Genomic DNA, 16,333 nt, shown 5'->3' with positions numbered 1-16,333 from the left:
GACCACTGTCTCCAGGTAGAAACAGGAGTGATACACCTGCTGCTGTCAGACCTGCAGGCTGTGCAGGTCAGGCTATGATGTTCTCCTTTATAGTGGACAGATATTTTTGGAGTGGCACAAATAATTTGTGTGGCATCTTATTTAATGCAGAACATGTGATTGTTGCGTAAATAGTTTGAAATGGTTATTTAAAAAGGGGTAAAAGGTAAATGGCTGCAAATAACTGTATTGTTTGCAAAACTTGTGCATATCATTTTAAAATTGTCAATTTATATTTGCATTTCAAGTTATGAAATATGATTCATTAAACATGTTTGTGGTTGTTACAGTAAAATTTTAACTTTTTCTACACTGATTTTATGTTTTAGATCAATTGTGTTAATACAGTATGTAAAAATGAAAACATAGCTGTAAATTCAGACACATGAGGTTGTGCTGATGATACCAAACAAGCCAAAGTAAATCGTTTTTAAAGGTGAAATGTAGAGGAAACATCAAAAGTAGTTAAAAAATGGCCAATTATACCCTGGACCCCAGAGGGTTAAACTGTTTTTTTTTTTTAAGTAACGCAATGGTTACTTTTCAAGTAACTAATTACTTTTAGAATCTTGTAACTCAGTTACTAACTCAGTTACTTTTTTGAAGAAATAACTAGTAACTATAATTAATTACTTTTTCAAAGTAACTTGCCCAACATTGCTCATCACCCTCTCTATCACACCATTACTGAGACAATTAGTATCTATTTCCCCTTCCTACAATTACAAGCCTCCTTTACCCAAGAGAAAAGCATTTTCCCAGACTCCCGCAATCCTCCAGCTGGGCAACCCAGCAGCATCATGCCACCCCTCGCTTGCCTCTCTCGCCTCCCACACAGCAAACCAGTTCATCAGGGTGGAGGCGGTGCAGGTGGAATCCATGGGCTTAAAGAGATAATAATAGACTGGTGTGGGCCTTGCTGTTGATTCAGTTGGACAGCAGCACTCAGGAGACAGGGAAAGAGAGAGAGAGAAAGAGAGCAAGAGAGACAGAGAGAGAGAGAGAGATTTCCAGCATTGGCTTTCTTTCAGTTTCACTTCACCATGGCATGTCTGTGAGGCTTCCTCCTCTTTCCTCTCTTCTCTCATCTCTCCCTCTTTGTTAGACTAGCTCCCTGTGTGTCTTCTCCTATAAACATATGCCTCTCACTATCACTATCTGTCAGTCAACAAGGGAGAAGGACAAAGGGGCGGCAACTTCATCAGCCTCCCCAGCTTCTTTTTCATAGCAAGTAATTAAGATTTTAGCTGAAAAATATCAATTCAACCCATGATTCTTTTGTGGCTTTTTAAAAAAAAGTAATTTCTCCCTCCTTTTTATAGCAGGAGCCCCAAGGCTCTTTTGTAGGACATTAACAAATTAGGCAGAAGATGCTGTGCATTAGGGGAGATACGTTATTATGCATCTAAGAACTTGGAACACTTAATCTTAAAAATGTGTGAGTTTAGTCTTGATAGTGTGGTTAATGATTGGAAATGTGTAAATACATTATATGTGCATCTACACACTGTACACAGCTGTATCACAGTGAATAGATTGATTGTCTGATAAAGTCTATTGAATGAAGAAGAAAATATACTTAGCTATCTAATTATGCAAAGCACAATTACAGTGGCTACCAAATAAGAAGCGCTCATCTAAACTAGGTGACCTTACTGTTAATTAAACAGAAAATGTTCAAAGCACTGTGGTGTGTATTCAAATTTTGGCAGGCTAATTATTTATATATGTAACATTTAAATAAAGCAGTCTGTAAGATGACATTTAGTTAGCCAAGATTTTTTCCTGTTTTTTTTTCTCTCCAAGTGCTCGTCAGGGCAGAAGGCTACTTGTAAGCAAATGAACAGAAATACCATATGTATGCATGTGTTACCTTATTTTTTTGTTTTGGCATATTGTGAGAAGATAATCACAGATCGTCCTCTTACCCAAGTGTTTACAGAGAAGCTTGAGAATTTGAATGTGATAAAAAAGGAGGTCACTGGAGGCACACTCAAAGAATATGCTTACTTCTAAAGGATGTAACCTGGAACAGTATACTCGTAAGGGATTTATAACTGTAAATTTAGTCTATTTAGTTTAGTGCATTTATTTGCAGTATGAAAAAATGGATATCAATGTGCGATGTGGTGTGATATTAAACACTTGTGCAGGTGAGATGGAATATTTCACCTCAAAACAATTAAAACAATAAGATGACAAGAAATCGCAACAGATGCATGCTACAGTTGCATGTGCAGTCTTTTGTAATATACTTTGGTATAATTGTTAACTATAAAATACATAATTTTACCAAGCTTTTTTTAAATCATTAATGAATTATTGAGTCTCAGAAATTAATAAAACATATATTAAGGGTAATCTGTAAACTCCATATATATCCACTGATGAAGAGCTATATTATTATTATGGTTATTATTATGTTTGGTTTTAACCCTGGGCTCTGATACAAAATTAGTCTTAATCCTCTGCATTCAGTCACTCGCTGTTGACTTTTAAAATGTGATCAAAGCTTACCTTGTTAAGTGGAATTAGGCGGAATTAGCTTAAAAATACATTTCAAAAGGTCTTCTCAGAATGGCGTAACACATACGCACAGGAAGCACGTTAAATACGGTGCAAAAATGAAAACAAGGAGATGCAGCTAACCTAGAGAACACCGGAAACATCTTACCCTTTCTACATGTTTGTTTTTTGCCATTTTATTTTGCCTTTTAATACCTCTTTTCTATTTTTAAATCAAGACGAGTTGCCTCTGCATGTTTGTTGTTTGCTTCGAAAGTGCACATATAGTACATTTACATCCATAAACAGCTATGTTATATGTTCAATAAAAGGACATATAGATAGTTTGTCAGTACCTAAGAACATAAACTAATCATCACAGCAAATAAGCAAATAAACTAATTTACCAAAAAATCATTACTGCATACTGCACGCCACAACTGTGTGTGAGTCTACTGGTCATCTCAGTATTTTGGGTGGGTGGGGGGTAGGGGGGGAATGTAAGACTTCACTCCTGCAGTAATCTAATCTGTTCAACCTGGCACCTCGACTTAGATTTTCCCTGTTGCTCCTCAATGTGTGTTTTTATTAGAAATGTATAACATTACAAAGCTTGCAGCATTCTGCTGATATGGATGGTTGTGGGAAGAACTGTACTTCAAGTGGTAGAAGTGTTTGGGGTTTGAGTTGTACTGCAACACACACTCCATGCCACATCACAGGAATGAAACCTCAACCTCAAGAAAACAGTTTAAATCAGGAGCACACTCAAATATTGTTTATCCTTGTTTATTTTATGTGCCTGAATTCAAGAGTTTGCAGGGTAGTCTTTGTCCTTTTATACTTTACTTTGACCCCTAGAATCCTATCACCTATTTGGCATGTGGATGTAAATGTGAGGTATGGAGATTCATTAAAGCCAGGGATAGTGTAGGCATGGATGTGTTTGTAGGATTGGGAGGGGGATCACTACCAACTGACAGGCCCTTCCCTGCTCAGTTTGTTTAAAGGGTTTGTAAAAGCAGCAGCCTTATCTCACCCGTACTGACAAAAGCCTGCCCTCTCCCCCCAAATTAAATTGGACCCATAGCAGTGTGATCAAATCAGTTGGCAGGCGGAAAATTCCGGCCGTCAATCACATAGGTGTCTGATAAGACCAGGCAAGGAGTCCCAGTGTGGAAAGCTGTGGGCTCATTCCGCCTCGACACCCAGGTGATAACTCAGAGCAGCAGGCACCTCTGTCCTATACACCTTGCTCCTAGCATCTCGTCACGTCCCCGATGCCCTTTGCTCCTTACTTAGATGCAGTCACATACATGAAAATATGTATACACATGCACACAGACACACACACACCACTGGTGTAGTTGTATGGCTCAACACACAGTTTACTTTTACAGGCGCAACATTTGCGTTACACATAATACAAGACTCCTTTTCTCTCTTTCATATCTCTGAACACCTTTTTTTTCTTTTTTGTTCTCTGTTCAAGTTGAACACCCAGTTTCTAATGGTACTCCTTTGCTTTTTTTATATCTGTGTTATTACGTTATTAGCCTTTCTGGTATTTTGTTTAATCTTCTTTTTTAATTCGGAGATTTTCAATTAATCGCCTGAAAAGCGAAAACAAAGACCTATTGTTTTGCCATTGTTGGGAGTTAAAAAGGGTATTTTTTCCTTCTCTTGCTTCTTTCATCTCACCTGTCTTCCTCTTTGTTCCTTAACCGATCCCTTTCTCTTTTTCATGTCTCTCTCATATTCCCTATTCTTCTTTCTTCCTTCCTTCTTTTTTCATTTTCCCATTTTCTGCCCCCATCTCTCTCCTGTTCTGTGTACTTGTCCCAGGCTTTGTGAGTTTTGATAACCCATCCAGTGCTCAAGCCGCTATCCAGGCCATGAATGGCTTTCAGATAGGCATGAAGAGGCTGAAGGTGCAGCTAAAGCGGCCAAAAGATGCCAACCGACCTTACTGACTCGTCTGCTATTCATACCCAGGTACAGTAACACCCATGCTATAATGTCCCATGCCATTCAAAAGCGTTTTACTTCACTTGAAAAAGGTATGGATGCGCCTTGAGGTAACTCCTGTTGTGATTTGGCGCTATACAAAATTGAATTGAATTTACAATATTATCAGTGCAGTACATAGGACACAATACAGAAGACTAGAATGTTTGTGAACTTACTCCTGCAAATCTCATTGTAACTTCTAATGAAAATGTTGATTGCTCCTAAAATTCAAATTTATTATCTGAGCAACTATAAAGTAATACTGTATACTTTCAATGCAGAAATTCAGAAATGAATTAAAAAATTGTATAAATAAAGAACTGCATTTGAGTATTAACTGAGAATGTAATGAAATGAGCTACACAATAACATTTCCCAAGCTCGTTTTTATGAATTTCTCTGCTCATTTCAAATATTAAAAAATGTGAAAGTGTGGGCTGCTTTTTACAGGGGGGTTATTGTACTGAGATGCGCAAAAAGAAAATAAACTCTCAACCTTCCGTTATTCCACCAAATAAAAATCCCATCATTGAATAAAATACTGAAATTTACAGAGTCATCTATATGCCAGACAAATTAGTCCACAAAATGTGTCAACTACTTACAGTCAGAAAAACATAGTTCTATAATCAAGATAATCAAGAAGTGTCAATGTTTCTAGATTTTACAGGACCTTTTCACAAAAACCTCTGGTGATTTCTGCCAGGTTTCCCTGCTGCACAGATTTGTTTTATGTCTACTTCTGGGAGTCTAGTCTAGCCTAGCCTAACTTGGACCTGCAGGATGCTTTAGGGCAAATAAATGACATCATCAATACCTAGCTGTGCATAATTACCTGTCTACTGGATACTCCACTGGAAATCGATACAAGTTGTTTAGCAACAAATTTCCAAAAGCAATAATTTATCTCCTCAAATAGCGTTAGACTTATGTCAGCTATTTGGCAATATACAAGCTGATCCTTTATCGAAGAAAAAAAAATTATACAGTCAATTCAGACATCTAATGAGTATTAAGAGTAAGTGCAGCATGTTTAAATGTTTGTGCTCTATATTTATCAGTATTTGTCAGTCCCATTGTGGCATTCTGCATTTGGTGCACTAGAATGCAACACTGTGTTCAGTGTTAAAGGATACAGAAAACTGGCCTTTCTATATATCCATAGATATCAGTGATTCATTCCATCAGCATGTATGGGACAACCATAATGTAAAAGCCTTTGTTCACTCAAAGACTTGTACTTATAAACAATTATTAATCTAAGATATCGTTTTTGTTTTTTAGCTTAATCCTGCTCTATTGTAACTATTTAGTTGTAACCAAGGGTTATAGAGATGTTTTATGAAGTGAAAATAGTGTTGTATATTTTATTATGAAATTAACATACATGGAAATGTCATTTTTAATGCTTCCACAACAACACGGATGCATAGTTGCATGCATAGTAACACTGTTATGACATTCTTTTACATAGTCCCCCAATTTCAAAGGCTCAAAAGACAGCTGATTGACAAACACTTGGCCAGATGAGGCCTATTCTCCTGCTATTGCATAAAAAATTAAGTATTTGTGTAGTTGATTATAAGTGCCGAACTTCCACTTGGTAACTTGAACTCCCAATAAAAGGTCTAGAGCGTCATTGTCACTGGAAGTGAAAGAGGCCATTGAAATTATTAAAGGCCTGGCAGAGCATCTCAAGGAAGGAAACACAGAATTTGATAATGTCCAAGTTTTATCCAAGTATTACAAACAATACTTTTATTAAAGTATATGTTAGTTTGTTTTGAAAACACACCTCATTTTTTGATTTTAGGTCCACTGTGTTTGTGTATAGAGGCAAAATGTAAAAAAAAAAAATTGTGCCACTGTCTTCACACTTAGTGTATCTGCCGCAAGAAATCTTCTGTCAACAGCTCCCTATTAGGTACCTTAAAATGTGAGAGCTTCAATAAAAATCAATAAAAATACAGATTGCTTAAGGTAGCAACATGCCTCAATAGAATAATTCTCCATTGTAACATATAGGGATGCATCGATCTGATATTTAAATTGGGTACTGGGCCAATCCTGACTGAAAGTCTGGATCAGGTATTAGTCACAACAAGCAGATCTGTGAGGCTCATCTATTCAGTTCAGTCCTCTATTAGCCTGTGTTCATTATTCCCCTTTTCAGCAGAATGGCAATAGTTACAAACATAGGAGGTTATATAACATTGAGGAACCTAACAACCAAAGGTTTGAAGTTTGAAGGTTGGCTTTTACTTCAATGTAAACTGTAGTCAAATGTGTTTACATGACTGCCAATCCTTAATAAGAATGCTTTAAGCTTTTCAGTCTCTCTCTGTCTTGTTATATTTGATTTTACACTTATTGGAAAGCTTTTATTGCATTTACAGAGGTGTAATGTACTGTCCTGAGATTAGGAGAAACTAGCGTGCAACAGTCTAATAACTCTTGCTGAAACTAGACTAGTGCAAATTAATCCATGGTCATAAAGTCAGTAAAATGACATACATTTATTTGTTACATTTTAATTAAAAGAAAATTAGGTGGAATAAAGTTCTTTATTTTAGATAGGACTGCTGTATTGGGTGATACCTATTGTACCTGGAAAAAGTTAGATTAGTGCATCTAGTCTCAAATAATTATCTAATACAAACTACAGTTGTCAGTGAAAAGACAATATAAATACATCGTAAACCAATTGCCTGGAAACTTTTGTATTACAATTACACAGGCACGTATTCTATTCTGGTATTCTATTCTATTCTACTAAAAAGCATTCATAGAAGGTGGTATCCTATACTGATACAGCTCCCTTTATCAGTTCTCTGATATAATTTGAATAGAGCTATCCTCGCTAATTAAGAAGATACCATAAGAAGAGAAAAGGAGTGAGTGAATTTGATTTAGGAGCAAATGGAAAATACAACAGCACTGAATGACATGACAGTCATTGAAATATTTTCAGAATGGCTCCAAGCAAACACGTTTCCCATAATGACATTATGTCACTTAATCAGTATGTGTGCATACTTGTTTTTTCAATGTATCCCTCTGTCATTGTGCCATCTTTGTGTTTTGCTTATGTAATTACACCACTTTGGTTGTTTTAAACTAATAGACAGACCAATAATAAGCATTGAAATATTAAGGAAATAAATGCATTAACCTTTTGAAGTCAATTTGAGCAATTAGGTTAATAGATTCCTAAAAATCATGGCCGATAAAAACAAAGTGTATATTTTCTAGGTATGTTCTTTTAAATTATTGCACAAGCATTTATTTATAGCAGGAGAGAGTACATTGGCTTGTTCGGCTTAAAGTAAATAAAGTTCAACTGTTTAATTTTCTAAATTCCAACCCTAATGCGTTATTATGATGAAAAACTTTGATGAAACTTGAATGATGATTTTCTGTGTGTGCATGTGTGTGTTCCTTATAGGTAAAAACTTTAATATGTAGATAACTTCAGAAGGCCTTTTTTCTGTAACACTGAAAATTTTTGCTTTGAAGTTGAATTAAAAACACGATCAGACAGCATTCTCCTTTTCTGGTCTCAGGAGCCCTGCTACTCTGAAATTGCGTTCTGTGTCTTAAAGATAAACTTAATGCAAAAAACCTGAAGCACTCACTGTACCCTCATAGCAAACAATGCAAGGCAAATCCAATTACTGTAGACAGGACAAGTTTCTGAAATATGCATTTTTGCCGTAAGGGTTATCTTTGCGAATATAAAAACATCAATTCAAACCTTTAACCTGCAGATGTTGTCAACCCAATAATATTTCACCACCACACTAAAGTACAAAGAGGCTTTTTTCTGTGCTGCACTGAAGATTATTTGCTCTGTTATTTCTGTTTTACTTGTCTTTTTTTTTCAGTTTTATGGTAATAACTATAATGACCTCATTTGATTTGTCAGGCAGAATAAGTGAGTATGGAACAAATAGATGGGGTGCTTTGAATTCTGACTTGAGGAAAAGAAAATCCCATTGTTTCTTTCCTTCTTTTGCACCCTTACCAACCTGGCAACCTGACAAGGCCAATCACAGTGTGAGGTGGCCTTTCTCCGCTATAGCCACACACCCCCACACCTGTCATGGGGCCAAGTTCCCTCAGCTGTAAGTTGAACCCATGGTGTCATTTTCTTTTGGATGACGTCATGTGGTGGGCCTGTGACTGCGTTGCATGACGTGGCGTTGATTGATATCTCTAAACTCTCTCTTTATATTCTGCCCTACTTTTATATATATTTATATATACTGTATATTGTATATTGGCAGTTTGTGGAGTGCAGTAATCGATGCCTTTCATGGCTGGTACCTGTAACTGACGTGCTGACTTGTTGGTTGATTATAATTGGAAGTGGCCTTTAACCCTTTGTGCTATTGTAATGTGTGCCCTTGTGATGTTTTACTTTCTCTTGTGGGGTTCATGTGTATGGATGTACTGTATTTTCGATTTCTCTATCTCTTCACATTCACATCACGAAGCGTTTTTTCTTCCAGAAAACTTTTATTCTTTAAGTCTACTTATTTTCAAAAAGGACCTATTTCTCTCTCTGTTCGACAGCTGTTTAGTTGAGAGATGGCCAAGATGACCCTATGTTTGTGAAGCCAATTAAATCTCTAACGTTCACACAGAGAGCACAGGCAAATGTTGACAGTCTACTTCCATCTGCACAGGGAGTACTTCAGCAAGATTGTTTTGTTTGCCTAACACGAGAATCACTTCCCATTTATTTATTTATGAGGGTGCAAACCAATTACACAGTGATAGAAAAGCTGCTGGCGGCATTACAGACCCGCGTACCCAAAATCCGTCCACCATACACCATACTGTACAGAGAGGTGTAAGTAGGGTACAAAAGATAGAATGAAATACAAATACCTGGATTGATTATTTGTGGCTGCCTGTTGCTTGTTATATTTTTAGTGTGATTCTAGCTCCGCATAATTTAGGTATTCGGTTTTGCTGCTTGTATGTAGTACAATTTTTGCTCTGTGTACAAAAAAGCAGCATACAAATTAATAGTGAAAAGGTCCTTTCTTTGCAAGTGAGTTTGTTTCCAACCCTCAAGGCCAAGACTGATAAGCGTTAGTAGTTTTCATTGAGCACATTCTACCCTATTATTTCAGAAGCCCTGCAGGTGACTCTCCCAACCTTAGTCTATCCAGTGAACTCAGGGGGTGTCTAGCCAGGCACGCCAGGGGGCATAAGGTTTTTCTGGCATCAGCTATGCCTCCTAACTGCCAGGTGTCATTTATGGAGCCATCCAAGTAGGTGGTGGTGTGCGGAGGCATAATATTAGGACTAAAAGCTTGTGAAGGGAAAAGAAAGAAAGGAATTCTTTGTTACTGGACAAAGTTACTGCATGAAACAGTTGTGATGTTTTCAAAGAAGCTGTTTACTTGGGGAAAAAATGATCAATTTGAAAGCCACTGTGTGTTTCTACTCAGCTACATGTATAGGGAGAATTGCGAATGGCTTATAAAATAGGGCATCTGTAATTGGGACTGTTAGTGCTTTATGTTGCTAATGGCCGGGCTCGCTTTGGCACACATAAGAAATAAGTTTGAATCGCTGCTCCCCCATCTAAAAAGCAGATCTATTATGAAATGGTAACAAGCTCATTTACAGGAATGGAAAGGTAGAACAAAGAGCGTCTGGGCGCATGTTCTCGTCACAAAGTCAGACCCTTTCATGTTCACTCTCAGAGAGTGATTTGCTGTGATTTCATAGCCTTTCTTCACCCACATCATAGCTCACAACATATTAGGGATGATAGGCTGTAAACTAGATCTTTTATCAACCCAAAGCTCGACAGCACAGACACATTTAGTAACAGTGCAGCATATCAATCCAGCACAAAGGCAAGGGAGTTGTTTTTCATGCTATCCTAATTAGAGGTTAGTTCTTGAAATATGTATCTTTTTCATAATGGACAACTGTCAGTTATTACGTGATTCTAATTATTGCAATATTAGAACTTGCACACACACTTGTCTCGTTTTCTTTATGTTTCCTTCTTGTTCCTTTGTAGCCTGTTTGTAATGAATTAACAAAAAGATGAATGGCAGCAACATCTCGGGCAACTTTTTTTTTCCAATCAGGGAGATGCAGTCAGTTTAAATTAGGCCTTCGCTGGATTAGTGCTGTCACAGTGTAGATGTCTGTTCCATATGGTTAAAACACAAATTTCCCACCCCACCTCTAGCCCACTTATTTCTGGTTGTGATTGACACGCTCCTCTTTTTTTTTCCTCTTCCCCGTCTGTTTCTCATGCTGTTGGCTGTGCCTGTCAGTCTGTGTGATAACCAGGAGCCAGCAACCCTGAGCATGTTTGCCACAGCCCCACTGAATCCACTCTCCTTATTCTCTCCTGTCTTTTTCTCTTCCTTTCTCTCTTTCTCTGTGTCACAGGATGAAGGGCCACAACACCTTATTTCCACAAGTGCAGTAAAAGTACAAAGACTTCTTGCTCTGCTACATATCATGAAGGAAGGGTGGTCCCTTGATCCTCCTGGAAAGCCGCTGAAAGATTGGGTGACTGAGAGAAGGATCCCAGAGTTGTCGGGTTTTTTTGTTTGTTTATTTATTTTCGTTTTTCTTCGCAAATGCCTCTTTTTTTCCTCTTTTGCTTTGGCGTCTGTGGAAGAAGATTTTTTGCAGAGACCAACTTTTTGCTGCTGTTTTTTAGACATGATGGAAAAAAAAAAACCTTTATAGACTCATTATGCTCAAAGCATGCATACTGACACAGGATATAGATAAACACAGAAAACAAATCAAACATACACATTTCAAAAATGCTACACTTAAAGAAAAAAAAAGGAAAAAAAAAACTTTGTACATGTATAAATAAGTGCAAATGCCAACACAAGAACTGAAGCAAACTCATGCGTGTGCGCACACACACACACAAAACATACAAACACACACACCAGCCTGCTGCCATTTTGGTTTTTGTGCCTACACAGGTGTTGTGCTCTGTGACAGGGCAAGCTCTGGATCGAAGAAGAAAACAAGAAGAAAAGGAGAAAAGTGGAGAATCCAGGATAATTTACATGCATCATTCCTTAGGAAATAGGGACCAAAGGACTAAACGCTTTTTAAAAGAATATAAATATATAAATATATAAATATATATTTAAAAACTCATACCTTGTAGCTGCAAGTATTACAATTTACTCGTAGTAAAAAAACAAAAAAACAAAAACATTAAATCAATATCCAGTGGCCTACTGTAAGTATGAATAAAAGAACATGGAAATAATGTATAAAAAAAGACATGGAAACGTAGTATAGGGGCTGATCTTTTGCTCTGGATGCTGATTTAGCACCAGGTTGTAGAGTAGTAGAGTAGACTAGAAAAAAAAAAGTGTAGATTTGCTAACTTTTGCTGTTGTTTAAAAAAATACTTGAAGTTGTAATGAAAATGGGGCAAAAGAGGGGTGGGATGGTGTGGGGGGAAGCATTCATCTGCCCCTAAACGCAACAACTCTCTTTCTCTTGGATGTTAACGTATCAGCCACTGGATATCGCGCTCATCATTATGTACAAGTCACCGCACTCTCTGACAGATATGGAGATGATCTTCTGGAAGAAAACAAAAGAATAAGAAGAAAAAAAAGACTGACTTTACTGATGTCTGTGCTGGACGGGGTGCAGATGTTTAAGGCTTCACTGGCCTTTGTGTTCAAGCGACAATCCACTGTAAAGACCAAGTAAAATGGACATGGGGTGTCTTTTTTTTTTTGCTGTTGGCCTTTTTGTATTGCTACATGAAGTGTGAAATATGAAGCCACAAACTTCTAAAAGGAGATGATTAAAAGTGAGATGGACAAATGGATGGTCATGACCGAAAGAGTAAAGAGGGAAGGAGAAAAAAGTGATAGCTATTGTAACTGCCAGCAGAATGTATTTGGTTTAGTAATGAATTGGCTCTTGTGGTATCAGCATTCTCTCAAAAAACAAAGTATGCCCATCATAAGCAGCCACAAATTTGAATGACATGTCAAGGATATGTGTGTGTCCACTGAAGCTCCTGCAAAACTCTAGACTGAGAAAAATTCATTCTTGTCTGTTGGCAAATTTCTCTAAAGATGAATTCAATTTACTTCTGTATTGCAGGAAAGGAGTGCCGGCTTTTAGAGCACATTTACCTGTGTAATGTTAATTCCACTGTTAACATGCTCCCTGACCTGCGTAATGTACACATTATTCATAAAGTCCATGGTAAAAAAAAAAGTAGAGCTTAATGGCCTCGATCTAAGATAATTCTAACAGTCACTCTTAAAATCATTCAACTCATCTTTAGCTACACTGACACTGATGCCAGGCACTCCAGTAGTGTCGTGTCTTGATTTAGAGTCCTGTAGCCTCTGTTTTTTAACAATTTACAGCTCTGGAAGCAGGCTCCTCTCTAAAACCAGATCAATATGTTTCGAGTGAGTCTAGGGGGAGGAGCGATGCTGTTTCAGTCACCACGAGCACTTCCCAATTTTCTCCGCCGAACACCAGCTCAAATCCATATACCAGCCCTCTAAGCACTGACAGCTGGCAAGGCTAGACAGAAGCAAGGAGAGAGTGGGGAGAAGAGGGGAAGTCAAGAACTCATCACACCGAGATCCTTTAAGCTGATGCTGGTAGGTGATGCCACATGATTTAACCAAAAAAAAATAGAAACCCTAATCAAGCTCTGGTGGCAAACAGTATACATAATCTAATCATAATCTGTGTTATATGCTTTCAAAAGCAGATTAAACAGTCAAGTAGGACCTCAAGTTAATACTTTAGGCACCAGTCCAACGAGCTCATGTTAAGTAATGAGAGTCTTCTTCTCCCTCTTTTTTGTTGAACTAGAAAATCAGACCAGAATTGGTCCAAATCACTAAAGAAGGGACTGATTAAATGTGCCAGCAGATTTCATAGTTTTTAATATACTGCCTTTGCCACTTAAAAAAAAGCTGAAGGTACTAATTTCAGCCCTTGATATTAACATTCCACGTAGCACTTCCTTTTCTCCCGTCCTTAGAGCAGCCATGCCTTTCTAAATCACGGCACAATTGTTTAGCGGCTCTCCCGTTGGAGCAGCATTTTCGAACCTACCTAATGCCTGTGCTCACTACCCTTCAATTATCTCTTGCACCACATTAGACATGCTATTTCACCTTTCTCCCTAATCACACTGTAATCATCAGCCTCTATACATTAGCAGCAACCAAGTGAAAAATCACTGGGATAATCACTTGGACCAAATGACGGGAGAGATGGTCCCCTGCATGCACATGGATGACAGAAGGAAGATTAGGGAGAATTATGTTTGCGCCTACTCCCTGGCAAGGCTGGTGACAGCTGACCTGGCACCAATAATGTAGCCGAATTTACCGAAGAGGCAATGCAGGATGAGGGATAAAACCTTCCATATCATAGCAAGGTTTTAATGTTCCAGAGTAATTTGACCAAAAACTAAAAGAGAAGGGCAGGTAGCAAAATTGATTTAGTTTTTGTTTTCTATCACAAACATTGCAGCAATAGTTGCTTAAAACTGGGTCAAATCCAACATTTTTTACTAGAAATCCTCAATTCTGTTACTGTTCAGCTGCAGTGAGGCCTGTTGTTGTGAATTTTCTTTCAGCAGCAACACTGCATCTCAGAAGATGATGCCTGCAAGTTATAGCCTCATTCATATATATATATATATATATATATATATATATATATATATATATATATATATATATATATATATATATATATATAGATATAGATATATATATAGATATATATATATATATAATCTATATAGATGGTTGAATGAGGTATGGTTGAATATATATCAGCTCTTAAGGACTTCTTAAGGATTGCCTTTAAATACTGTAAGATAAAACCCAGCCCTCCCTCTGTCATTTCATTTGACATGTGTTACTGATAGAAGGAGCTTTGTGAATTAATGTGAAGTAAGTAAAAACAAAGCCATGTTCTACAAACCATTTATGCTCATTATTTAAGTGAAGCTGAACTAATCAATGGGAAATCTAATGTTCCATGAGCAATGCAATATCCTCTGCTTGTCTTGGCCATCTCTAGAATACATTTCCAACACGAACCTTGCATGGTTGATCCTGTAATCTTTTCTGTCTTATACCAGATGCTGTACTAGTTCCCACTACTAATGGCAGGTTGAGTCCCCAGTGAGCCAAAACTCAGCCTAGCCTAGTATCCTGCTGTCTGCTTGGCTAACAGTGCAGCGATCATGTAGCATATCTGCTATGCCAGGGCTAAATTAGGCAATGTGAAATCAGTACTTCAACATTTTTAAAACGGGTGCTCCTATTACATTTACACTCCAGGGAGAATGTTGCTGAAGTGTTGTGCATTAAAAGCAGAAATAGCTGTGAAACACTAGAATTGCACTGAAACTACCAAAATGAGGAAAAAAATAGAAAGAAAATAGATCTTCTCATTACCATTTATTAAAGAGGCTCTTGCCTGATTTGCCCTTAGCCTGGACTGGAGACAAGAGCAGACTGAGGCTATGTTTCACCTCTAAAATCACAGACAAATGTCAACCCAGCAGGCACACTACCAAGCTGTTGCCAAACTGTGATTTGATATTTGCCGTCCAGCTTACAAAAAGAAAATGCAACTAAGCGTTTTTGCCAAAAGAAATACATAAGATTTGAATAAGTTCTTAGAATATAATATTTAGCATGCTAGGCAAAAGAAAAAATATATATGTGAACATGAAAAAGTATAAATATCTCCAAAGAGGTAAAGCTTATCTTCTCTATCTTCTCATACTGCACTGCCTTTATTTGCCATTTTTCAATCAGTGATGAGCAAAAGTAATACTTAGGTATAGTCAGTTCTTTGTGAGCATTTAAACCATTTGCCTCTGGCTTATGCACCTAAAAATTTGGAGGTTATATAGTATGAAGTAAGCCCCTTTCCTCAGTTGCCACTACACCACTTTTCACAAGATCTGTCTGCTTAAGGAGCATGTATCCTTAGAGGTTCCCAGCCAATGGCAGGGCAGAGCACAAGTCTGTTTGAGAATGAATCTCCCACCCCTGGGTGCATAACACTCACCCTAAAATAGCAGTGATTGTCAAGGAAAGGAAGTGAAATGTAATTGACTGAAAGTGGAGCGATAATTAAAGGAACCTGTTGGACAGGAGGGAAGAAATTAATGCTTCTCATTTAATAGCTGCTTTGGGAGAAAGCTTTTTCAGCATCTTGGTTTAACGCAGTGAGGGTTTGCTGTGGAAATGAGATTTTGTATTGAAAAAGGTAGCAATGGAAATAGTGGAAACAGGCACTGGGTGGTGGGGGTGCTGTGTGCTTAACTGAAACTCCACAAAATCACTCCCAATACTCAGGGCATCAGGGACTATGATGTCATGATTAGTGGAGAGGTTCAGAGCCTTGCCTTACCCCTTATCCTGAAGGCATTTGAGTAGATAAATATGAGGACAGCAGAAGCTGTACGATCACATGTCACTGTGGGGTGTCCTGAGCCAGCAGAAGGGCTGATGAACCACCTAATATTGTGCTTTGGATTTATAGTATTACCATCCCATTCAAAGAGAAACAAAGAAACACAAAAGATGCCATTATCAACCCAACACTGCACAGTGGTTTGCTGAAGGTATGAAATTATGTTCAGAAACATGTCTGAAAGAAATGAAGACAAAGACTTTTTTTAATTTCTTAATGTAAATAGACTATAAAATACAAAAAAACAGAGGAAGGGTGTACAGCAACTTGTGTT

At 37.7% G+C, this 16,333-nt stretch overlaps 1 protein-coding gene across 8 annotated transcripts in view; it reads left to right on the top strand.

Annotated features, from left to right (window-relative positions):
- Window positions 1–16,333, top strand: part of celf6 (CUGBP Elav-like family member 6) — a 171,833-nt gene that overhangs the window by 145,348 nt on the left and 10,152 nt on the right. For 5 of the 8 annotated variants that reach the window (XR_014277217.1, XR_014277218.1, XR_014277219.1 and 2 more), the window contains exons 12-14: window positions 4,390–4,539; window positions 8,599–8,678; window positions 10,981–14,340. Coding sequence is in view for 3 of the 8 variants with exons in the window: in XM_082536059.1 (XP_082392185.1) it covers window positions 4,390–4,517 (128 nt within the window). In the remaining 5 variants the exon portion in view is untranslated. Of the gene's footprint in view, window positions 1–4,389; window positions 4,540–8,598; window positions 8,679–10,980; window positions 14,341–16,333 lie in introns of those variants that run through there. The other 3 variants (XM_082536061.1, XM_082536060.1, XM_082536059.1) reach the window with 2 other exon arrangements.

The sequence above is a fragment of the Aulonocara stuartgranti genome (assembly GCF_965226115.1).
Source record: "Aulonocara stuartgranti genome assembly, chromosome: 1".
Lineage (NCBI taxonomy): Eukaryota > Metazoa > Chordata > Actinopteri > Cichliformes > Cichlidae > Aulonocara > Aulonocara stuartgranti.
The sequence above is the reverse complement of the archived record's forward strand: the minus strand, read 5'-3'. Positions and strand labels throughout refer to the sequence as shown.